The sequence below is a fragment of the Alligator sinensis genome, unplaced genomic scaffold (assembly GCF_000455745.1).
Source record: "Alligator sinensis unplaced genomic scaffold, ASM45574v1 scaffold29_1, whole genome shotgun sequence".
Classification (NCBI taxonomy): domain Eukaryota; kingdom Metazoa; phylum Chordata; order Crocodylia; family Alligatoridae; genus Alligator; species Alligator sinensis.
In genome coordinates, this window is record NW_005841933.1 from 576,464 (window position 1) to 603,431 (window position 26,968).

Consider the following 26,968-nt stretch of genomic DNA (forward strand, 5'->3'; position numbering starts at 1 on the left):
CCCCCCTTAAACATGATCCAAAACATTCAGATTATTCTGCAGTATCCATTCCTGGTGCCAGTGACAGATTAAAGGCCTTGCTATGTCATAACCCTTCAGGGCTTTAAAAAAGAGCTTTCTGCCCTTAGGGAGGGAAGAGGGGTGGTAGAGGGAGAAGGCATTTTCCTGTTTTGAAATGGGTATACAGCACTCACCTGTAGCTCTCAAAGAGCCTGTGATATTTTTGGACTCCAGGATTTTATGCAAAGTAATGTTACGTGAGGTATTTTTTTAGGATGCGTAACTTCTGATTTCCTCCTCCCACCCCCATTCTGCTTTTCAGGGGGTTTTAAGGCTGTGCTTATGATATTGAAGAAGAGAATAGCTTTTTAGATGAAGGGGAAACATACACTCTGCACATATGTCACAACAACGAATGCATGTATAGTACTAAGGTTTTAATAGCTTCATACTTGTGATTAGTGCACCCATTCCAAATGCATTCTGATCAAACTTAAGTAAGCGGCATGCATTGTGTTTACAATGCACAGAGTGTATATAACATTTCCCTTCTCTTTCAAAGATCAGTCCCTGAATCAGCAAATTGCCCTGTGTGTGGGACCCTCCAAAACAGAGTTTGTGGGTGCCAAGATATGCGGACATAGAACAAGTATTTTATGTACTTCACCTGACCTAGTAAATCTGTGTTAAAGATGTAGGAATTCTGGCCACTATAGTAAATGATCAGTCTGTTTAAAAACTTCACTCTTTATTCAGCTAATAAACTTTTTTTTTTTTTTTTTAACTAGTTTAAGGGAGAAACCTTTGAGTTGCAATTTAATTAAGGATCATAATCTAATCTAATTGAAGCCATTAGGAGACTTTTTGTTTTTTCCTCCATTGGAACCAGAATTTGGATTTACATGTGTTGGTAGATTCAAAATTGTTTTTAACAAGCTATACAGTGTTTCTTCCCCCCCCCCAGCTTTTAATTTTACCTGCCCAGACCTGACCTGAAGTCCTTGGATTTTTGTATGTGGGGGGGGAACCCCACAACTAATAGCAACCATAACATCTAAAATTTAAGGAGTTGCATTCCTTATACTGCTTTGGTTTTAAATATGTCATCAATTATTGCAGGGGAAGTGCAGAACCTTGAGGGCCTTGCTCAGGTTTTGGCAAGTCAGCAACAGAAGAACTAACTTTTTAGAATATTTCTACTATTATACAGATTCACTCTTCTTAAGTCTGTACTTGTTGATGTGGTGCCTTTTTTATATAAAATAATTTATTTCAGCTTGCTGTGAAATCTAAAAGCGTTTAACTATGTTTCTGCTTTATTAATGCAGCTAGGACAGGCAGTTGTAATGAGATGCAAAGCCTCTAGCTGCCAGGACAGTAATAACTGAAAGTTAATATCAGTAGATGAAGTGAAATAAGTCCTGCCCTGTCTAGTTTCTGGTGGACAGGTATCACAAGAGCCATTGTCACAGTTGTCAATCCTGTGACAGCCTCAACAAGAAGGTAGGCATAAGAATGGAGGGTGGCTTTTACTCAAGGTAAATCTTACAAGTCATTATTTTAAGCACATGTATGGGATAGCTTGAGGCTCTTTGTGAAGTTCCCTGTGTTGTACCTCCTCTGTGGAGAAGCAGAAGTAATTTTCAGTCTTTGGTACCATCTAGCTGCAACAATCCATTAAGAAATAGTTTAATAATGTGGTTATCTGACTTGTGTTAACTCAAGTCGCAAAATTGCAAACTGTGTAAGGCTAATTTTCCCTCCTTGACTCATGCTGCTGTTCTCTCTTTCACCTCTTAGTTGAAGATAGTCCCCTTTTAATTTAGGTAGTAGTTTTTGTCAGTTTGTCAAACTTCTAATGCAGCCAAATGTGTTTTTAATATTTAAAACAATTTTGTGTGACCTGAAAATGTATCAAAAGGAAAATAAACTTCTAATAAAGAGCTAGGAAACAGATGCATGTGAAACTCGGAACTGGAGACCAAAAATCATTGTCCCTGAGATTTCCTGATTGATTCATTATTGAGCGTAGTGGGAGTCTCAAACAAATGCAGGCTCTAATCTCAGAGGGTCCTGTTAGCACATGAATCCTTTTCTGAGGGGTTAGTGAATCTGATCACACAATTTTCTTACAATGCATGAATTTAAGTCTGATAACACATGATGCTTGACACATCCTGTATGATGGTGTTTTTTTCTGAGAGTCAGTTGTGAGAAAATGGCCTCAAAATTGTAGAGCCCCAGATTTATGCATTTCAGGGGAATACTGTATTTCAGGGACACTGCTCCCTACTTTCTATATGTTGGCTCATTTTGATTTATAATTGTGACTTTTTTTTTCCAGTCCCTCCTCATGTGAATTTCTGTATCATATGGCCTCGAAATTTTAGGGAAGTGAGAGGAATAAAACAAGGAACACAATGAAAATTACAGAAACAAAAAGTATCTATTATAAAAGCCAAACACTGTTTTAGTTCAATTTTCACTGTAATTCTGATTCTTCTAGAAGCTATATAAAATAACTAGTATTTAAAATCCTCAATGCAGTACATCTTCATGTGTAGAAAATACATAACGCGTAGCATATTTAGTGCCAGTAAAACAATAATCTATTTGTTAAGTGTGAGGGGTTTTTGAATCTTTTAATGCATCAGTCAGGCATTTTGTATCTGAGTTTTTAACCCCAGATTTGACTAAGACTACTAGAAGGTTAACAAGCCACTTCCCAGTTTTCTTTAAAGCAAGGTCTGCAAATAACAGGCTTATATTTTTTCTTTTATTGGAAAATGGTTGATTGTAGGGTACTGTAAGAGTATAAACAACATAAGAGATCCTTTAACATAACATAAGAGAGCCTTTAGTCGCTTTGCTCCCTAGCTTTGGAACTCATTGCCAATTGAAGTAAGGAACGCTCTGACTGTTGGGACTTTTAAATCTAGACTTAAAAGTTATTTGTTCTGTTTAGCATTTTTAAAATGAATCTATTAGGAATTGTATGTGCTTCAGTTTTAATTTTAACTCGTAATGATTGTAAAGCACCCTGGGATGCTTGCATGAAGGGCGCTACAGAAAACCAAGATTGTATTGTACTGTGTTGTTATGTATTGTATTATTACATGGTGCTGGAGCTGGACCGCGGACAATTCGTATAGAAAGCATTTGAATATTTAGCTAAAGATAAGGAGTGGGGGCTGGAGCTGTCTCTTCTTACTTGTTTCCCCCTTTTCTATGTCAGTTATTTTATTAAACTAAATTAACATGGCAGTTATTCCCTAAGAAATGCCAACATAATTTACTGTCTGCAAAGGGGCTCAGAATGTAAACCAGATGACAAACTAAAAATAAAAAAGTCCACATTAAGATTTAATTGCACTTCCCTTTCTATATTGCGTTCTTATGTAAAATACATTACAAACAATATTTTCTTTATCACTTCCTTCACTTTTTAACTGAATTTCATTAACAGTAAAGAAATATATTGTCTCTGATACAGTAATGTCACTCGACAGTTACTCCCTTTGCTTGATGTACATGTCTCTTAGAAATCTTTTTTTATAACGAATATGATGGCATGAGCGGCAGCCAAGTATTGCACAATCTTATGATTTGCAAGTTTCCCAGTTCACAGCTTTGTTGTAGGTCAGTTAACACCTGCCTAACTAATGCCATTCTGGTCCTCATATCAGTTTTTCACAGTGATTCTCAGAGGTGTAGATTTTTTTTATTCCCTCCTTACCTAAAAAAAAAAACTGTGGGGTAGACTTGTATATTCTGAGATGCATTTGTAATAATTTAATTAACTTTATTTCTGTCCACTACGGATCTCCTGTTTAAGAGCCAATTAAGTCTTCCCTTAAAAAAACAAGCCAGTAGATGAACTGGACTTCCCAGATGGTGATTTTTTTGTCTTTTAGAACCTTTGTCTCATGCAGTATCTACCATAATCGTTCTTCTTTCATAACAAGTGGACATGACCAGTTTGTGACCTGATTTTTTCCTGACAGTTTGTATTTTGCAAAATGTCACCAGCACAGTGAAAAAGGTGCTAAAGTAACCCATATGTTTTAATTGCGTGTCCTATCCTATTATAGTGTTGAGTTATTCTGTCTATGATAGGCATGTCTATGCTGTAATCACTGCTTGCATAGACCTTCCTGAACTAGCTTGGGTATTGCTTGCAATCTGGCTGTAGTAGTACAGACCTTCATGTGGGCTTCAAGACACTGCTGAGAAGCAGAACAAATATTTGGGTGGTAAACTTGGAATGAAGAAGACGCAGCTAAACCAGTTGCTACGTTAGACCGAAGTCACTGTATTACATTATTATGGGGTGGGACCATGGGCAATCCTTATCGAAAACATTAAAATACTTGGTGAATACAAGGAGTAGGGTCAGAACATTAATTACTGACATGAAGACTCACTTTTGCTTGATAACTGTTTTCCACAGATGGGAACGAAAACAGTGCGATTGACTAGTCAGAATTTCTTCTTGCCTTGACAGGATAAATTACTCTCCTTTCTCAGATTGATCTCAACCCAAACTTGACTCCTCCTGTGAGGATTGTTTGAGAAGAAAAGACATGGGGCTGGGGGGGGGGAAATAAAAGGTCCTGAAATATGTGAGCCAACTCTCACAAAGTTTAACAAAAAATGGCATGTATCATTTCCTCTTCACTTCCTACCTTGGCCTCCTGCAGAGGAATCCCTAAGGGAAGGGTGAAGTCTCTGTCTGCTTCCTTCATTGCCTCCTTGGTGGAAAAACTAGTATCGGATTCCTCTGATGCTTTGCAGCATGTACAGGACACACATTTTAGTCATGAGCAGTAGAAGCCTCAGACCTGTCTTGCTCCAGATCTTGAAATAAACAAACTAAAAAGAACAATATCCATTCCCAAAGGCTGAGAAGACATAAAAGACTCTCTTCATATATGCAAGGCTGGAGAAAATACCCAATTGTAATGAGTCACAAAATATTTTTAAGCTCTGTGCTTTAGTGTGACCTGGACATAGCTTAGGTTTTTATTTATTTAATTAGTTTTAATCTTTTAGAAGGCTCTGTGACTTTGAAAGAGAATATCCATGTAAAAGAAGCATGTGAAGCTTCTCTTAAAGACTTCTGTACTAACCTTTTTTTTCTAGGGTGATGGAAAGTTTTTGGAGATAAAAAGCTCTCAATCTTCCAGGTGTATAAAAAGGCTGACTTAGTTTGAAATAGTTTGTCCAAACTATAGCTTTCTCTCAAAACTTTATAATCCCACATCTCAAGATGCCTTTTCAAAGTATAATATCAAAACATAGGTCTCACTTATTTAAAAAAAAGTATTGGGAACCCCAAAAGTTATCAGATACTTCCTATTTATTCTTCATTAAGCAAAAGGGGAGCAGTCGTACCACATCATGCTGCTTGCTTACCCCAAAAATCTGTTAATCATAACAAAAGGTCTTCAGAAAGTGTATTCTTATTGCAAGCAGGCTGAAATTTCTCTTAGAATGTATCTAGTAACATCCAGTTTTGACCTCTTCCATTCTGTTCCCTCAGTGGGTAGATTTCTTGGAAAAATTCCTTTATTTGCCTTGATTGATAGAAACACTGAAGTTTATATGCAATGTACATCTTGCCCAGCCTAGATAAATGATTGATTAAAGCTTCATCTACTTATCAGATTCCCTTATGAGACTTCAGACACCTTAAATTCTCAAGTTTGCAATGATTGAAAAAGTTTGAATCCAAATGTCTAGTATAATGAGTTCAGGAGTCCTCTGGTGGGATGAACGACTCCTTTCTAAGGTGGGGTATGTTTGGGTTTTTTTCAAAGAGAGCTTAATCTCCCTACAGTCTGTAGTAAGCGGGGGTCATTCAGAAGTGACATTATTTATTATCTCTAGTGTTCACCCTGTAGTAGAAGGGCTACTTTTTGTACTTGGCTATACCAACAAGGAATGGGGAGAAAATGTCACCTTGATTCCAGTAATTAGACTACTATGGAAATAGTGTTCCATTCTCATGTGTATATGTGTTTAAAAGATTGGCAACAGTACAGAGATGAGTCTCCAAGATGATTTTGGTTCTGGTAAGCTCTCCTTACAATGAAAAACTTAAGTAGCCTTCTAGTTAATTTCTTTGAAGGTAACAAGGTACCTGTCTTTGAAGGATAAGAGGTAATGTGGTCACAGTTTATATATACCTACATATGGCAAACGTAGGACACTAAAGGACCTTTTAATCAAGCCAGTCAAAGCAAAATAATAGGATCCAGTGCCTGGAAACAAGTCACTGAAGTTCTAGCTAGAAACAAAATTCACATTTTTAACAGTGAGGTATTATGGGGTGGAACCAGATTAGGCAATGAGTGAGGTAAATTCTCCAACTCTTGAAGACTGGATCTCTTCCTCAGAGAGGCACTCATTCGACCACAGACTGCTGGGCTACATGCAGAAATCTCTGGGTGATATTCTATGATTTATGTAGGCATCCAGATACAATCAAAAAGGCCCCTTCTGGCTTTTAAAATCTATTAAAAATATGTAGGAGAGAAGATCAAAGAAAGATTTCTTCCTAAACACTAGAAGAAATTTAGTAAGGCAACGGTTAGTGCTACTAAGTCTAAAGACTTCTTGTCTGGACATTGTGCCTTGGGGCTTAAATTTGTGCCAGACATCTGATCTTTGCATAGCAGAACAGTGGAATCCGAGAAAAGACGTGCTTTTTCAGCAAGCCCTACTTCCCAGCAAGGAAATCTTACTTAAGTTGGTGGACAATTCTGTGCAATTTGGAGGAGTCCCTTTACAGGAACCAAACTGGAGAATTACCACAACAGATGGTTTAAGGCTTGTGTCATCACAATCTGTAGACCGAAAACAGTCTCGCAGTAAAAAGAAATACTCTTTTGCTCTGAACAGCATCTATTTCACTATTATTTCTAAGTTTAGTCTGTTCCACAAATCGATTGCACTGGTAAAATATTTGTTCACATCATACCCTCATGGAAGACTTGGTTTGAGAATGTAAACAAGGAAAACTGAAGGATCCTTATCTAGCCAGAACAGAATTGTTGGAAGTAAATGTAGCTCATGTAGCAGAAAGAAAACGTAACCAAAAATTGCTAAGAAAAAGGGATGAATTCTAGTATTTTGCTAGACTAGTTTGAGGCCTGCCCTGGCCTCAAGGACCCGAAAACTTCTGCCTCTAAATGTCAATTGACTACTTCTCCATGGAATTTGAATACTAAAGTAACATTTCCCATCTACCCACCTCTTATTTAAGTTTTGTGGCCTCTGCGGATAAGTAGTCTGGTATCTTGGACAGCAGGAGTGTTTTTGTATGTCTTGGTGCCCTCATCCTGGCATATCCTGTCTGTGACCACCTGTTCCTCACACCCTGCCTGGAGCCTGAATTCAAGATACTAGAGTGTGTCAAAGCTCATCCATCCTTTGAACCACTACCCCTTCCTGCTTCCTGCACTTAGGCACTGATACTGCCAGGAATGATACTGGCCAGATCAAAGGAGACTATGAGGCTCTTGGCAGAAGGATTAAGGAGTTTGGGCGCACAAGTGATGTTCTTATTGATCTTTCTTGTGGCAGGAAAGGGATCCAGATATAGGTTGTCATATCCTGAAAGTGATTACTTGCTTGCGTTGACATGAAGGCTTCAGTTTCTTTGACAACAGGTGGATATTCTTGGGAGGAGGGATGGCTTCAAGAGATGAAATCCACCTGATGATGGGGAAGAGCATCTTTGGGTGTTGTCTGGCCAACCTAGTAAAGAGTAGAGCCAGATTAGGCAATGAGTGTGGCATGTTTAAAAAATTGGCAACTAGTTTTCAAGAAGGATGGTGCTCAAAATCCTCCAGCAACAGAGCACACATTCCAGAGGGGAAAGGACTTAGAGAAGCAGCTCAGCTCTGGGAAGGAGCCAGAAAGGCACAAGCCTGCAAAAAGTGGCGCAAAGAAGAAGCAAGGAGGTCAAAAGGAAAATTGCATCTGTTGCATGTATACAAATGCAAGAAGCATGGTGAATAAACAAGGTGAGTTAGAAGCTACAGACTGTGAAAAGAACTATGATCTGATTGGCATCACTAATACTTGGTGGGACAGCTTCTATGACTGGAACGTGAACATTGAGGGTTACAGTGTTTCAGAAAGATAGAACTGGGAGAAAAGCTGGTGGTGTTGCCTTGTATGTCAAAAAACAAAAACAAGCAAACAAAAACCACATGTTCACTGTTTCAGGAGATGGAAGACGGCAAAGCAAAATGCATTTGGGTGAAGATGAAAGGTGAGAGATGCAGCACTGATATGGTGGGAATTTGTTATAGGCCACCAAGGACGAGGAGGTAGATGAGGCACTCAAAGCAGGTGATAAATCTATCCAAAAGCTGTGGGATGGTACTGATGAGAGACTTTTTAGTTTTCCAGACATCTGCTGGAAGAACAGTGCAACCAAATGTAAAATGTAAAGCCACTTCCTAACTTGTTTGGAAGGTAACTTTCTCTTCCAGAAAGAAGGAGATACAGCTAGCAGATTATCTATGTTGGGTCATGTTCTGACCACCAGGGAAGAGTTGGGGGAGGATGTGAAGGTGAGGAGTAACTTGGGAGGAAGTGATCATAATGCAATAGATTTCCAGAACCTGAGACAGGGAACACATGAGATCAGCAAAATTAGGATGCTAGATTTCATTAAGGCAGAATTCATTTGCCTCAAGGAGCTAATAGGCAGTGTGTCATGGGTGAATAGATTGAAGGATAAAGGTGCGCAGGAGGGTTGGGAGCTTCTAAGGGGCACAGTATCAAAAGCCTGACAAGAATCTCCTGACACAGTGGGCACAAGAAGAATGGCAAGAGACCAGTGTGGCTGCACAAGGAGCTTCTAAAATGCTTCAGATACAAAAGGGGTGTAGGTTGTAGCTGTGTTGGTCTGAGGACATAGGCAGATTGTCCTTGTCTATCAAATACAAAAGAAAAGCATATGGGCATTGGAAAAATGGGCAGGTCACCAAGGATGTTTACCAGGAAATAGTAAGCACCTACAGGGACAAAACCAGGAAGGCAGAGATAAAGAATGAGTTGCACCCGGTGAAGGAGATTAACGACAGCAAAAAGAGCTTTTATATAAGTATGTTGGCCAGAAAAGAAGGACCAAGGAAGCTGTGGGTCCTCAGTTTAAAAAGCCAGCAGGGATTCCTAACTGGAAGATACAAAGAAGGCAAAGCTACTCAATAGCTATTTTGCCTCACTTTTCACAAAAAAATATAAGCTGCCAGACACCTAATAAGCATTATCTGGATAAGGAAGGGGCAAGCTGAGGGAGGAGATAACAAAAGAGAGCTTTTGTTGGGTCTGAATGAATTCAAGGCAGCAGGGCCAGATAAGTTGCATCTCATGGTCCTGAAGGAACTGGCACAGGAGATCTCAGAGCCTTTGGCAATGATCCTCTGGTACCCAGGAGATGAGCCAGGTACCAGAGGACTGGAAAAGTGCTAATGTAGTGCCCCTTATTAAAAATACAAGGAGGACCCAGGGAACTAAAAACCAGTTAGCTTCACCTCAATATGTGGGAGTTACTGGAGCATATCCTGAGGAAGGCCATTTGCAAGCATCTGGAGAAGGAAATCTTGATCACAAGCAGTCAGCGTGGATTTATGAAAAACAAATAGTGTCAAACAAACCTGATCTCCTCCTTTTTGACAAAATAAGTTCTTGGGTAGATGAAGGGAATGCTGTGGATATAGTGTATCTGGACTTCAGCAAGGCTTTTAACAAGGTCCTGCACCATCGTCTCATAAACAGTTTGGAGAAATGTGGGCTCTATTACTACAAGGTGAATAGATAACTGACTCAATGGCTGTAAGCAAAGGATAATTATTAACAGGTCCATGTCAGAATAGCAGGAGATTTTGAGTGGAGGCCCATGGGGGTCTGTCTTTGGTTTGGCGCTGTTTAACTGTTTATTAATAATTTGGATGCTGACAGATTCTTGAGGAAGTTTGTAGATGGCATGAAACTGGGAAGGATTGTGAACATGTTGGTGGATGCAAGTGCAATTCAGAAGGATCTTGACAGTTTGGAAAGTTTGGCTAGTTAACGGGACAACGTTTAATGCGGACAAATGCAAGGTGCTACACCTCACAGGAATAATTAAAAACATAAATACAAAATGGGGAACACTTGGCTGGATGGTGGCTCTATGGACAAGGACTTGATAGACCACAGACTTGATACGAGTCTGCAGTGTAGTTCAGTTTTGGGCTGCATCAGTAGAAATATTGGATGCAAGACATAGGAAGTGATAGCGCCTCTATTTGGCACTGGTTAAGCCGCCTCTGGAATACCGAGTGCAGTTCCGAGCTACACATTTTACAAAGGACACGGAGAAGTTAGAGAGGGCCTGGAGGCAGACACCAAAGACGACCAAGAGCTTGGAAGACAAGTCATGAAGAGAGACTGAAGGAACTAGGCATCTTCAGCTTGCAGAAAAGGTGCTTAAGAGGGGACATGATAGAAGTCTTCAAATATTTAAAGGGTTGCCATAAAGAAGAGAAACAGTACCTTTCCTCCTCTCTGCAGCAAGGGAGAAAGTGGACCAGTAGCTTGAAGTTGCAGCAAAACAAGCTGGATTGGATATCTGAAAAAACTGAAAATAATGGGGCAGTGGAATAGATTGCTTAAGGAAGTTGTGGACTCTCAATTACTGGAGGTGTTCAGCAAGAGGTTGGACAGCCACTGGTCGGGGATGATCTAGGCATAGCTATGCCTGTTTTCCACCATGGGTATTTTCCATGCCTCTTGACTTTGGTTGCTCCTACCTCCCCACAGGCATTGGGTATTGGCTACAGCTAAGGCTTGACACTAACTCAGGTGTGCCGATTCTCTTGCTAGGAGAAAAGTCAAAGGTTCCTGGCCAAAGAGTCTTGCCCCTCCACTTGGGGTCAGTCTGATTTGTTGTATTTGGGGTCAGGAAGAAATTTTAACCCATGGTCAGATTGGTATGGACTGTGGAGGCTTTTGTCTTCCTCTGTAACAGGGGGCGTGGCCCTTCTACCCGGGACCTCTTCAACATATATTGACAGCATTTTATAGAAGCAGACCATTGGCTGCCATGGTTCCCTTACTTTATCTGTGGCAGGTTAGGGTGTTAGGGTTGTTGTGTCAGGATTGAGGATAGTCTTACGCAGAATGTAGGTTATGGCTGCCTAGGATGGTTTGGATAGGGATGATCCTGCCTCAGGCTGGTATGCCATGCTGCATACTGAAAGGCTCACCTCATGCTATTAGAAGATGAACAAAGAAGAATCATATGTTCTAGAATGATGTATTATAGATTTTAGGGGCAGAATTATTTTTCGGTTTGGGCATCTAAGTAGCACTTCTTTACCTATATAAGTTTCATTTCTGGCACTTGCACACACATAGCGATTTACTTCCCCTGTAGTATGGACCTGTAAGTGTCTGTTGTGGGGGCAGCTGGAACAGACCTAGTAGGCTATTGGGGAAACTGTAAACATTCTTATTCTGGACCTACAAGTACATCCAGGTCAAGAAAATGTAGTTGGCTAGAAACCCGTGTTAGAAACACACTAATAGGTGTTGGAGGAAAAAGGTTGCTATGTTTTAGCCCAAGAGTTAGAGTGGCTAGGGCCACTTGGGTTCTCACCCAGGGGGGATTTGAACCTTCATTTCTCTGACATCTCATTCTAGTGTTCTAACCTCAGTACCACTGGTTAAGTGTCATTTAGTCTTCTTTCCAGTGTTCCATTTGAAGCTGGTCACCTGGGAAGCCAAGACAGAGAATATATATGAAGTCAGGAAAAAGTAAGCAAGCTGGAGTGTGCGTGGCTTAGTGAAAAGGCTGCTCCACAACAAGGAAGGAGGTTCTGGGTTCTAACATGCAGCATTGCTCTAAGTACAGGAGATACCTCCTGACTGAACTACCTTCTATCCATTCCCCCTCAAATTCAAGGAATGGTGTCCCAGCTTCAAAAGAAGCATTAATGAAGAGCTTAGGCAGTGGCACAACAAACTGGGAAAAATAATCAAAATATGATGTTTCTTTAGTCCTGTAGTCATTATAGTTAAATATACATGTCTTTCAGATTCATACAACAGAATCAAGCCTTCCTGAGCATCTTGACTGTGCAGTCCAATGTTTTACTGAAAGCTATTCCCCAACCCGAGTTAATGTTTACATGCGATAATGTTTCTTCATCCAAATTAACATTTTTAGCTGGACTTAAAAACAGTCTGCAGGGCTATGAAATAGGAGCTACATTACCAGGAGCATCTAACAGACAGCTGAATTGCAGAAGGAAGAATAGCTTGACTAGTGGAACATCAAGACTTTTAAAAAGGAGAGGAGTCATTAACACCTGTGGAATGAAGAGTTTACAAGGAGTGAGGTAGATTTATAATGAGTCATGAAGTCAAGTGATTCTCTCGCTGCTGCCTGACTAGAAATGTTGCCACTGCCAGGCAGTTTGTTTTAAACTTTGGGTGGACAAGAATCAAAGGGGAGCGACATGCAGCTGTACTACTGCACCCCCCTCCCTCCCCCCCATAAGGGCTAAAGCATGGGAAGGTTCTGGCCAGGAAGTATGCACATATCAGCCAGTCCAGTGCATAATCAACTGAGTTTGCTTGTCCATGCGCTCATACTTACACATCCGCAGGTACAGCTAGGGCCTGCAAGCAAGTATGTGGCTAGAAGACTTATTTAGGCACACAAGGGGAAATGGGAGTTCTGTCTCTGACAACACTGGGCTGTTTTCATTCATTGCAATCAAGCTGGGAATCTGTCCTGTAACTTTATTTTAGATTTTATCCAAACTGATTTCAGAAAAGATTTAAGATTGTTCCTGACTATATCCTAAGCCTTTTCTGCTGCAGCCATTATAGGAACTTCAGATAGTACATAAAGCTTAAGGAACTAGTCATCTTTGCCTCAATTTTGGGTGTTCAGCTTGACACATTAAAGGTTGATGTGTTGAGGTTTTTTTCCCCTCAAATAGTGAGCACCTACCACTTTCTAAAAATTAGTTGTCTACACTCCTTCAAATTGAATATTTAACAACTAAGATAAAAAATCATGAGTCACTTAAAAATGTTTTCTTTCTTTAAATTTAGGGAAGTATTGAATCAAGCCAGTTTGTAGAGCAATTTACTCCTCCTGGAACGCTGAATTAACATTTCCCACCCACCCACCTTTATCCTTTTGAGCTTTTTAGCCTCTGTGGATAAAAGTCTAGTATCTTGGAAAGCAGCTTTTTATTTGGGCTGTATTTATATCCATCAGGAGAGTGGGAGAGATTGGTACACTGTCATGTAAATTTCCAGTCCTTGCATTACAAGCTGACAAAGTAGTACAAGGATCTGTTGGTTCTTGAACTGAATTTTCCCGTCTACATTTCAAATAAGAAATTGTAATAGAGGGACATGACCATTGCCCCTATCTAAATCCAAACCTTTAGAAGCAACAAGGAAAAAACAGGAGAGAGACAAGTGCCTTAATTGCCTAGAGAATAAGGGAAGAACAAGGATGGCATTTGTGTTGGAAAACCCTTATATGATCATTTTAAAACAGCCTGTAGGCAGTTTTTAACTTATATGACCAGCACTTACCCTACAGATGATCATCAGTTCTCATGACCTTGACAACAGTGCAGGGGTCATATCTTCATCCAAGTGTACTGCTAAAGGCACAAGCTGACTTTTCTTCATCAGAACTATGTCCTCCCTGCCCATCTGCTTCCTCCCCTCCCCCTTACATATTTGTGCTGGGCATGATGAAGACATTCCTGTGCATCTCTCAGTATTTAAAGGTAATGGCAGAAAGAGTCTTGTATGACTTGAGTGTATTGTTAACTAATACGTTTTAAGATTCCATAATGTTAAAAATAACTCATGGCATCCGGATGATTTTCAGCCATACATCCACTTCTAGTGCAAGTGGTAAATAATGATTCTCTGCCATGTCAGTGCATGAGGCACCAAAATTTGGTCTGGTTGCATCTTCAAGTGCAAAGGCTGGCAGGGTCTCAAATTATATAAAGACTTTGGGATAGGGGCTGCTTCTCATATATACTTAATTGGCTTTTACCTGTGGCAAAGTTCCTTTGAATAAAATATATCAAGAATACTCTGCCTCTCTTTTGTTTTGTGAAAAAGAACCTCCCCATCTATAGCCATACTCTGTTCTGTAATTTCAACACTATTTAAACTTTATCTAGAGATTAATGGAGAGATTTCTTTTCATTTATTTATGTTTTTATAAATAAATGGTGAAATAAATGAATATGAAACCATCATAGTAGTGTTATCCCTCCCTGCCAGATATGAAGGAATCTAAGGTGGAAGATTGACTAAAGTAAAAAATAGGTAGAAGAAGCCACGTCTACACAAGACACTTTCTGCGCAGTAGCTTGTTACTACTGCACAGTAGCATCCTCAGTCATGAACTGATGTGACACTACTGCTCAGTAGCGATGAGCTACTGCACAGTAAGTGTCACTAGACAACCATGCTGGGATGCTACTGCGCAGTAATGCCAGTTCTGCAGAGTTGTTTAGTACTTGGCAAGTACTAAATGACTGCAGTAACAACTACAGAGTCAATGTCTCATGTAGATGTGGCCAGAGAATCTTTAAAAGTTTGATTTAAAAAAAAAAAAAAAAGCCAATAGTTTGACAGATTGTTCAGTAAATGTTCATTTTATTGAAAATTATAAAAAAAGGTGCTTAACGCACTCTGTGCCATTAATATAATACATTAAAAGGTTACTGTCAAGATTAGTGTTTCAGTTCTGAAAATTGACTGTAGGGGTTTATAGGCAGAACTGTTCATATTCTGCTTGGAGGATAAGGAATCTTTTACTTACCACTTGACAAAATCATTACATTGTTAAAAGTCTTTACGTTGAAGAGCCTGATAAATGGTAAAACATAAATAAACTCTCATTTGGAAATGCAAAGAATTATACTTGCCCTATTTATGGTTAACCAAATTTAACAAATGCAGATATATGCAAGACAGGGGTATGAAAATAGCCAGTGTCAAAATAGTGCAAAATTTAACTGCAATGTTCTGTTTCCAATGTCTGTTGTTGCTACAGTACTCTATTTCAAAAGCATACATTTCTTCCTACAGGAAAAAAAAAATTAGATTCCGTAGTTGAAATTAATTAGCATTCAGAAACCAGATAGCATGTTTTTGGGTATTCATGAGATCTCTGTTTGAAAAAATGTTTTTAACTTGTAGAAATGTGTTGCAACACACAGATGGGAAGAAAAAGAAAAAAACCTCTTTAGCAAGCACTGTGTGTAAAAGGAATATTACATTTTGCACGCTCCTGATTACCCTGTGTAAACAGTTTTTGACATCTGTCTTTATAGTTTTTGAGGAGAGGAAGACTTTGTTAAAAGAACCATTTTTATACAGCAGTCACCATTTCAGTCTTGCTTTACCTGTATTATGAAAGCAGATGGTCTGCATGTCTTTTGAATATTTATAACTATCAAAAACAATCTCTTGCTATTCACCCTTAGGCTTATGAGATGTCAGGACTGTTCTGGTTGAAAAAAAATCATCTTGGGTGTTTACAGAAAGAGGATTACATTAAGCTGAAATGACTATACATTTTCCAGTTTAATATTTGTCCATCAGCTGTTTAATCGTATTTAGATAATTGTGTAAATAAGTTGTTGCAGCCCTTGCCCCCTCCACTGATCGAGCTTGAAAGCTTTAAACACCAGTGAACCAGTTTCAAAAATGCTTGTTTTCATTTTCCCACTTCAAACACTCAAGCCTAAATAAGTTTTAGTTGCGATGCCTCTGAGGGGAAAATTTCACACAAAAATCCCTAATGCCTAACAACTGATTTCTGTGAGGGAACTGTGGTCTCTGGTACCCTCAGCTAAGTTTACTAGCACGTATTTATTCTGTGTCGATACTGCAGCCCGAATACCCCTAGATGAGGTTGTTTTCTTTGCTTCATTCTGACTATATAAGAGTAATTTTAAGGTTGCTTGGGAGAAGTTTTGGGACTTTGGGGGTTAAGTGATTTTTGACTGGAAGCTGAGCAATCACTGATAACAGATTTTTGCTGTGGTTGGTTGATTTGGCAGAAAAGCATGAACAGTTTTGGTTTAGATGATTGAATTAACCCGATTAACATTGTTTTTGTTGTTTTGCAAAAAGGACAATAATATACTCTTAGTCATAATCTAACAACTTTTTACTCTGGTAGATAAGCAATCTTAGAGAAAATAGTTTTAAATGATTTTCTACCAAGCATCTACATGAGCTGATGAATAGACCAGGCAGAGTCAAACATGGAATTCCTTCACTTGTCTAGTGAGATGCAATGTATCTTGGCTTCTGACACAATGTGCAAGGTAGCTGATGCTACTGTCTTTTTTTTAAGTGATGGGCATCTATAAATCAGCTGTAGTTTAACATGCTTCCTATACAGTGTCTTCAGACTTTTTAAGGAAAAACTACTTAGACCTAGTTTCCAAGTCTTTGTGAAAAGGGGATTACATTTAAAACTAAATTTCTAGGCAAACCTTAGTTGGCACTTCAGAACAAATTCTAACCCTATTCCCACACAATTATGGAAGACCTTATTATAATTATTTGCTCTGAAAAAGAGAGCTTGGGCTGTGGCAGATGGTATCATTCCAGAGTAGCGGGGTTTCTGTGAAGGTGGCACCATTTCAGATCAGATCTTCAGATTCTCAAAACAGAACTGCAAGTACTGTACTTGAAGGAAGAGAGAGAGAGAGAGAGAGAGTGTGTGTGTGTGTGTGTGTGTGTGTGTGTGTGTGTGTGTGTGCGCGCGTGCGCATGTGCACATACATGTGTGTGCGCGACGGGGGGGAGAGGAATTTGATCTTAAAAGCTTGCAACTTGGTCCCAATGATAAAAATGTAGTAGAGTATGCTAACATTTTATGCCATCTATCATTTTTCTTTCATGGAAAGCATGAAAGCTGTAGTCAGGTTATGGATGACTAATGTGCTGCCTGTATAAATCTCAGATGCATTCAAATACATCAGACTGCTAGCTCATCTTCCTTGTAGAACTATAGCTTGCACATAGGGTATGCCTGGATATAGTGTGGTACAGTCTAGATATAAACCTTGCATACTGTATTGATCATGGCTGAACATGAAGCAGCCAAGAGCATGCAGTATTTGGGGACTTTTTGCATGTACTGAGTTGTGATCACAAAAGAAAAAACCTCAGTATGTGGGAATATATTGCAGGTAAATCCCAACACCCCCGAAAAAAAATAAAAACCAAAACAAATCAAAACCTCCCAAGCAATTGGGTTTCTTCTATCCTTGGAGCCAAGATTTTTTTAAAATTGTATTGACAGAAAAGACCATTACACCCATGCACATAAAGGGTGTCTGCCTTACTGAAAGCTGTGAGCAACCTCCTTTCTAAAAGGCTATTCTGTCAGTCTCTGTGGTGGGTTATACCCCTGGACTGGCATGGGACCATAAGCTCCTGACAACAATATAATAAATAAATCAAAGTCAGAAATTATGAGAATTTGATTTTGTGAGGATATTTTCTGGGTTATCAAAATAATAACATTGCTTGGAAATGCAACATTTTGCCTTCAGTGAATTATCAATTGAACTACTGGATTTTTTTGTAATGAGAATATTTAGCTCGAGCACTTTGGTTTGGGCATTTGCAATATTTTCAGAGAATACCCTAGTAAAGTGTGGGGGGAGGGGTTCAGACTGGGAAAACTGGCCAAGATTTCACTCCAAATAACTCAGAATAAGTAAAAGTGGCAATGGAAAGCATTACAATTTAAGGCAGCTCTGTGTATGTTTTACATATAATCTTGGCCCTGTTAGTCAGTTCAGTTTCTCCTTTTCACTTAAAAGTAGAGTGACCATCCATCCTGGGCGTCCCAGCTGGTTGGTCAAAGGTTCTGGAGTGGAGTGGCGTGGTGTCAGGCAGGCACCAGCAGCTGCAGTGCCTGGCTACCTGCCTGGCACACCATGCCACTCTGCATCCCTGTTGGACCCTGGGACCTTTGACCAACTGTCCGGGACTAGACTAACAAAGCTGGGAGTGTTCAGGTTTGCCCAAGACAAATGGTTACCATAATTAAAAGGAATCAGAATTTTACCAATGGGGTTTAAACAAAGTTTTAATTCAGACCATTTATTCCTCTTGTTTGGTCCTATGGTGATGTCATAAACTGAACTTCTGACATTGTCTTTAGTAACAGATTTTGATGGCCACATAGGATCCTAACTCCATTGTATAATGAAGCAGAAAAGCATTTGAATAGAGGAGAAATAGGGAATCTTAGATGAACTTATTCAAGATATACTATCTTAGAATCATTAGCAATGGACACAACCAGATTTTCAAAAACCAAAACCTAAATTGTACCTGCATGTGCATATGTACATAGGCAGTTATGTGGATGAAGGGGCCAATTACGTGTACACTTACCAATTTTGCACATGTAAATGCTGGTGTTTCCTGCACAGCAACCTATCCATGCATTCTTGTTTTGCAGATGCAGTTTATATAATGGGTTTTTAAATGTAGCTTGATGTGTACCAACTATCTATCTGGCAATGGCCAGATCTGTAATGGAGCCTAGGAACATAACTGTATTAATACATTAATACAGTTTATAATCATACAGTCCATGTACTTGAGAGAGAACTTGGGTTCAGTTAAGCTTAGTTCATGTAGTTAAGGATAAAGCTATGGTAGTCAAAATTTATTTCCTTTGAATGTCCTTGAGAATGAGCTTGTAGTTAGTTTGAAAAACATGGTATTGATGTCAAGAAATGCAGAACAGTAAAAGATTATATTTTTGATGATTGTTAAAGCTATGAAAATGGCTAAAAGGTAGTAACTTTCTAAAATGTGTGCAACAGGGTTTCTATACTAGGCAATCAGTTTTGCTTAAATACTAATAGTGTATACTTCCAACATTTGTTCTGGGATCCAAGAAATAACATGTTACTGAACAACATGTTGTAAAATAGACGCTTATAATGGACTTCACTGGAATCAATAAACAAGATAATGCTACTTTAGATCAGGAATAGCTTTATAATAGACAGTCTTATTGTAATATTTATTGCCTTTGTCCCCAAACTGGCTCTTCCAGTGGTTATTACAATTTATATAACAAAGGCCCCATGCTGTACATTGATTTTACCATAGCACAAAATAACTAAATGTTATATGCAAGATAGCAAAGGAAATATAATAATCAAGGCATTGTCTTCTTCACTGTAATTGTTTTCTAAATATCCTGGACAATTCCTTTAGTTAAGCTAATAGAAGCCACTTTCCACATAAATATCCAAATGCATTGAAGTTCAGTCTATTGGAATTATATTTACTGGTTCTGTTAATCACGCATCCTATACTGATCGTATTTTTCAACCTGAAACAGTGTATCATTTTGCAAGACTTATTCTTGATTGATTTTGTGTGGGGGAGGAGGGAACGCATATTATTGGAAGCTTTTATACGTTGTTAATTTCATTGTATTGGTTAAAATTGAGCTGAAGGCACTTATTTCTGTCTAGCCAGCTTTATTTTCAAGATATCCTTGAGTAAGTTTAATAATTAAAAATATGTCTGATTATATTTTTAGTACATTTTATGACTAATTTGCATTCTAGAGTTGGCCTCTTAGAGTTAGAGTTAGACAATGAGATTTTTGTTTCTTAAAGTTGTTCTTTATGAACAGTTTATTATATCCTGGGATAAACTAAGTTGCATCTTGCGAAGCATTTGCTATAAACCATGCTACTATAGCCCAGAGTAGTTTGTCTCAAATTTGTTTGGCTGTATGAGCCTCTGGGTTTCATGCCATACACTGGTGGCATGCGGGGAAAGGGTGAGAATATGCTATTGCCATCCATAGAGTGAGAAATAAATTAATCTAGTGTTTGGATGCTTGAGAGGTCAATTGCAGTTGAAAGCAGAAGTAGTAATAATAAATGATACTTTCAGAATTAATGCCCTTTGAGAATCCTTATCCTAATTCATTGCTCTGAAGTTTTTGATTGATAATCTAATTCTTCTCATAGTGAATGTGTTCGGGTTTTTTGTTTGTTTGTTTGTTTGTTTGTTTGTTTGTTACCATGTATGTTATATTTGAGAAGATTTTAAGCTTGATTTAATGGATTTTAAAAAGTTGAAGGCTCTGGACTAAAAGATTAAAAATGTAGCATGGTGTTCAAACTCTAAAAATATTATGGTTTCAACAATCAGAATGATTTCTGTGTTTCAACTTGTGCTGCTATGTATTACAGATCTTTTTTTTTCTTCCTCTTTTCACGCAGAGTATGATTTCTTCCATTGTGAACAGCACTTACTATGCAAATGTCTCAGCAGCAAAATGTCAGGAATTTGGAAGGTGGTATAAACATTTCAAGAAGGCAAAAGATATGATGGGTAAGCAAAAAAAAAAAAAAAAAATTGCTGTCATGGTAGTAGCCACATACCATTACCGTGTCATGTTGAGGTTTGTCACAGTTGTATAAGATGGCATGCTTTTTATGAATGTGTATAATAAAAGAATTAATTGTACTAAGTGTTTGCTATTAAACTAGCTAAACTGATTTAGGTTATCTGACAATCTAGAAGTCATGGAATAAGATATAAACCTGTCATTTTGCAGATCTAGGGACCTACCACCAGTCTTAGTTAATTATGTTAAAAAGACTTCTCTAGGAACTGTGGATGATACCAAATTTTTTTCAGTTTAATAGCAAATTTATGATGAAGAAAACAAGCTTCCCTGTCCTCATCACTCTCCAACAAAAAGCTTATGAATGAGCAAATAAACCATAATTTACTCTAATTTCTTGGGATGTGGCTTCAGCTTATTATTATGAGGTTCTTCTCATAACTAACTGGACAAGTTTGTACTCGTTATAGAAGACTGCAGTGCATATACGTTATAGAATTGTAATAAATTGATTTATGGGGTATATTAATTCCTTAAATGAAAAAAAGACCTTCCAGATTTTTTTATTTTTTTTTAAAGGAAAAAAGTTGTTCTAGGTCTGTATATTTTATATCAACTTCTACATACTTTTCCAATCATTTTTTAGAATGAAGAAATTGAGTCTAATTTGGGAAAAAAAACTTGAACATGTTAATTTAGTTTCAGTTTTTAAAATAAAATCATTCATCTACTAAAACAGGTTCCTTGCCTTTTATAGCTTAAGGCTGTAATGAAGACAATGCATCACTTTTGTGATAATTGCTTGAATTACTATTCCAAGTGAATGGCCCACTTGGGTTGATCTCTGCTTTCAGTTAGTGGAAATAGAAGGCTTCTTTCCATAATCTTGTTTGTTGCTTCTGTGCAATGTCAGGCATTTCTGTAAGTCTGAATGTTGTATTACGCTTTCTGAATCTGGGTTAGGGCTGGATCCAAAGCCCATTGAATTTGGTAGCAAGATATGCATCGGTGCCTGTGTGCCTGATCCATGTGTAAATATCTCTATCACATGAAAAAGAGGATGAAGGCAGCCCTAAGCATCTCCACATACTGCCTTTTCCTCTTCCCTCCTAGCCATAATCTTGCTGAGTGCTGGGCATGGTCCAAGGAAAGCAGTTAGAACATATACAAGCTGATGGCACAGGAGTCACATTACTTGAAATGGTAATGCAGACCCCTGGCTCACCACCCTATACCTCCTGTGTCTTTTGAAAGGTTGTTGAAGTCAATATATATTGGTGAGGAGAGTAGCTGTGATTCCATGCCGACAGGGAACTGCGTAACCCTTACTAGGAACTAGAGATAATTTGCAGGCATGCCAGGGCCTCTAAGTAGAAAACCCCTTCGTTAGTTGTCCGTTGACAGGATAGTATTGGGGAGAAATCTGTGAGGGAATCCACATGCAATTTCTTTCTACAGAGAAGGCAATTTTTTTTTTTTATCCGCTAAATAATGCTCTTTGGAGAGCACTAATTATTTTAAAAGCATAGATTGTCCTCTCCCAACCCCTTCTCATACATTTCTACTTATTTCTTCTACTGACAGGCCCACCACCAACTTCGTGAGATCCAGCTCTTTCCTTGCAGTGTTTTCAAGTTACAGATTGTTAAAAATGCAAAAGTGAAATTGAGTAGAATCAGGCATGCATTTAGATGGGGTAGGTAAGGTGACATAAGACACCTTTACCCCAACTTAAAACTATATACATAACTGTCATCATTTAATAAAAAATGTCAGCTGTGTTGCAAATCATTGGGGGGAAAAAAGTTGGTGATTATAAGATAAAAAGCCCATTCCCCCAGTTCTGTGCATGCAGTCAGATCTTTGTCTACAACTGAAGAGTAGTTCAGGGGTTGGTATGGAGAAGGGAAAAAGCAGTTGTGTGTTAACACCTGATATTGAACCAGCTCTCTACCAGTATGATCTGAGTATAATTTTTCATATGTTTAATCAGTTTCTAACTGTCCTGTAGGGTTGATGTGCAACAACCAGGAATTGGGGCTGATGGATGTTCACATCACATCTTGCTTGTTTTATCCCTCCACCAGCTGAACTATAAGTCTTTTGACGGAGGACTCTCCAGGGGTTACAGATGCAAGTAGCTGCTGGACCCCCATCACGGAATAGGGCCGTTCCCTTGTGATGGCACTTCCTAATTTTTGTACGTGTGCTCTTAGAGTTGTTTACACTCACATAAGGACCTTGGTGTATGGGAAGCTGCTTCCCATTCACCAATCTCTCTTCATTTTTTGCTTTCCTTCTCTTGATTAGGGAAATCTGAGCCTTAGTATACCAACATTTGAACAAGAGGTCTTCCCTTATGATCCTTGTTCTTAAGCAAGAGGGTTTTAATTCCAGGTTGGTCATCCTTGGTACTGTGACAAATGTGGTCTTTGTTCTATATGCCATCCTTGGAAAGCAAGACATGTAAAATTAGATAAAAGGAGTTTATGCAGGGATATACAGCAAGCAAGAACCTAAATGCAGTGGTTTTCTATTGGAGAAAAAGAAAGGGTGTTGTATTAAAACTTGTGAAGAACATCAAGTATGGTATTTTCAGTTCAGCTCTCATCTAACTAAATATTTTTTTCCACTCTAGTTGAAATGGATAGCATTTCCGAACTACCCCAACAAGGTGCCAACCACGTCAACTTTGGTCAGCAACCAGTCCCAGGGAATACAGCCGAACAGCCTCCATCCCCTGTTCAGCTTTCTCATGGTAGTCAACCATCTGTTCGGACCCCACTTCCAAACCTGCACCCTGGACTTGTATCTACTCCCATTAGCCCTCAGCTGGTAAATCAGCAGCTGGTAATGGCCCAGTTGCTGAACCAGCAGTATGCAGTGAATAGACTTCTAGCCCAGCAGTCCTTAAACCAACAGTACTTGAACCACCCTCCTCCTGTCAGTAGGTCCATGAACAAGCCGTTGGAGCAGCAAGTTTCAACTAACACAGAGGTGTCTTCCGAAATCTACCAGTGGGTACGCGATGAATTGAAACGAGCAGGAATCTCACAGGCAGTATTTGCACGTGTGGCTTTTAACAGAACTCAGGTCAGTCTCGCTAATACTCCTCCCCCACCCCTTCCCTTCTCACCCCTGAAATATTAGGTTTCCATCTGTTTTTGTACTTAGCACCTTTTCCATCTCACCTTGTTCCTCTCCTCTCCACTTTTCTATTAAAGTGGAGTTTTAATCATGAGTTTTCATGAGTTTGCATGAGTACACCTGTGTCTAAACTGACGTGCACAAATCTTAAGCAATCCTACAGATTGTGAAAATGTTCACTATTCTTAAATTTACTTACCATTTTCCAGTGGCTACTATGATGTGTTTTGACTGCTATGGGGAAAGAGAACTAGCAGCTCTAGGCAGAGCCAAGCTCAAAGCTGCACACCTGTGTGGTAAAGATACAGCTGTGTAATACTGTCTCAGTTTTACATAATGTCCATGTGTATTCTAGAGGAACTAATAGCAAGGCGGTACGGACTGTGCTTGTCCTGCATCCTAAGTATATTCCAATACTCAGTTTTATCATAGTTTATACATTAACTGGCTTTTATTTTCTTTCTTGCTGAGTTTTTTTCATTTTGATTGCTAGCACCATTTTAAAAAATGCCTCCACTAAAAAGAATGCTTTAGAGAAGTATTTAAACTTTCTTTCTATGTGTTTGCCTGTGTTAAAGTTCAATGTTAAAACAGATTATTCCCACTGCTCTTTTCCAGACCAAAATATACACTCTGAAATGATGGTATTCATAACTGGTAGATAAAACTAAAATGCATCATTTTTAGACCAGTGTTAAAAGTTAACCCCATTCATAACTTACATTCATAACAAGGAATAACTTAATGCCATGTCAGTTAAATTTACCAAAAACCTAATTACAGTATGTGTAAAATGTCAATATAAGTACAAAAATAGTTTTAATACTAAAAGAGCTCTGAACTTTAACCCAGTGTATTTACATTATTGTTAATGAGGAGTAAAAAAAAAAAAAAGCATAGTTAAATTTGACTTGGGCAAGTATGTGTCCACTGTAGAATCTGACAACACTTATGGTCCAACTAAAAGACATATCTTGCCATTCTGATTTGATTTTTAATTGTCTTTCTCTTACAGTTTAAGAAGGAAAAACGTATGCTCAAAATGCACTAATATTCAGTTTGCACGAACATGCCATTTTCCATCATTTTGAATTCATGTCAAACATGTTTTTAAATGTCCCCCTTCTTTGGATAAGAGCAAATATAGCCTTTGTGGTAGCATGATTCAGAGAATAACTTATTTACTATATTTTGCCTTTTCGATCTTAATTGTTCCAGGTCAGGTTTTTTTTCTCCCCCCTCCAGTTCCTTCAGTTTTCATAATTTGCCAACTGATTTTGGCGCACACTATTTTTGGTCTGTACATGGACTATTTATTCTCAGCATTTCATATTTGATATTCAGATTTGGTTAGTTTTGATGTCTAGCTTGCAGGATATCATGTTTCTGCATTAAAATTACATTCATCCAATCTTTGGTTTCCCATACAAATACTCTCTCTCTCAAATCTATTTTCTTACCACAAATATTATCCAACATTTGTTTAAAATTAATTGCTTCCACAAGTATTGCTGCCAATCAGTTCAATAAAATATGTTCAAAGTTGGTCCAAATTAGAAGAAAACACACACAATGAATTTCTTTAAAAAGTCAAGTGAAGAGACATGGAAATCTTTTTTTTTTCCCCTTAATATTCACCCAACTGAACAAACAAAAGTAGCCCTTAATCTTACAAATTGCATTGGTTAATTAAATAAGTATTTGCAGATAGATTAACTGAATATTTGTAGTATTCATTTTATTTGGTATAGCAAAAGTAGGGAGCAAAAAAGGAAAGACTGCAAATGTAAGCACAGAGGCAACCATAGGCCCCAGTCTTGCAGACATGTACACAAGCCCAATTTTGTAGTGATAAGCATTCTCATTAAAGTCTGTGAGGCTTCATAAAGGAGTACTCCTTTGTTCGCAAGATTGGGGCCTTACCAATTTAAGTTAAATGACTAAGTTTAAGTGTCAGTTGCGTCATGTCAACATTGTGTATAATACATTTGGAGAGTATTTGTAACCATTCATATAGAAACCCAGATTTTATACAAAAGCAGGTTATTTGTTTTTTTTTTGAACACCCATATTTTAACATTTTAATGCAGTTTATTCAAGATATTTTCCCTAAACTGGAATTAAGGGGAACACTTTAGAATGAATTGTGCCTTTCAAAGAGGTTTTTTTAAATACAGCAATAGCAATATACACTTATTTCAGGAGAGCAAAGTGGAAATGTTTGTTTAAATTCAGCTACTGTGTTCTGAGATCAAAGCTATCTCAGGCTTAACACTGACATTTTTTTAAACTGTCATAAGCATATTTGAGCCTTGTTTTGAAAATGTCCAGGAATCATATGTCATCAGTTTTGAAGTCAAAGACCTCACTGAAATCAGTTAGGAGTTCTGTGTAAAAAGTGATGGCATGATATGGCCCCAGATGAGGCAAAAGATTCATTCTTCAGTTTAAAGAAAGGAAGTGATTTGTAGACTAACAACAATGTGGCTTAGCATGCCAGCATTCAAGGTGGACTTGAATTTTGGTTATACTTGATGTTGTAGGTCAATATCAGTTCTCACCTTGGATACCTTAACTTTGCCATCATTACATTTGTATTATGGATAGAGGTACACTTCAGGAAAAAAAATTCCCAATACCTTAAAATGGCAGTTTCACACTAGCTTCATGGTTAGGGAATTTTTCTTTCAAGAGGAAAAATTCTTTAAACTGGAAATGGTTATGTTTTGTTCCCAGGCTAGAGGAAAGAGATATGGTAAAATTATTTTTCACAATTGGAAAAAAAGATGTATTCTGAACATCATTTTACAATATAGGTATAATGTAGGTGATTTACATCTCAAAATGGAAGAGTTTCTAATTGTTTATTGGATAATCCAAAACTACTTTTTCACACTTAAAAATTGGTTTTAAAAAAAAATCACACTTAATGGGTGCATCTACACGTGCGCTCCACTGGGCGGTTGGTACTGGGCAGTCATTTAGTACTTGCTTTAGCAAGTGGCAGCATCACAGTTAATGCCTGCTGACTCTACATCGCTGTAGCACATCACTACAGCAACATAATATCTCATGTAAATGCGCCAAATAATTGGTAAATAATATACTTAGTATGTAGTTCTAAGGAATATTTGGTTTCACCAAGTTAAACTAGTTGAAAAATTGTATGCGAGAAAGCTTAGCATGCTGTGTATGTGCAATACAGGGTTTGCCTTGCTAATCCAAAGTAGCTTCTCTGCTCTGATCCTAAAACATCTCTGTGAGTGGTGCTTCCTGAGTCTGGGGGGTCACCTGCAGAAGCTGGCAGCAGCAGCAGGGACGGAGCTGCCAAGCACCCGCAGAAGGCAC

General features: G+C 38.4%; 1 protein-coding gene across 8 annotated transcripts in view; it reads left to right on the top strand.

Moving 5' to 3' along the window:
* The window catches only part of SATB1 (SATB homeobox 1), a 108,269-nt gene that overhangs the window by 31,238 nt on the left and 50,063 nt on the right, over positions 1–26,968 (top strand). For all 8 annotated transcript variants that reach the window (XM_014517941.2, XM_025198945.1, XM_014517940.1 and 5 more), the window contains 2 exons: positions 20,346–20,457; positions 23,112–23,566. In XM_014517941.2, the coding sequence (XP_014373427.1) occupies positions 20,346–20,457; positions 23,112–23,566 (567 nt within the window). The remainder of the gene's footprint in view (positions 1–20,345; positions 20,458–23,111; positions 23,567–26,968) is intronic.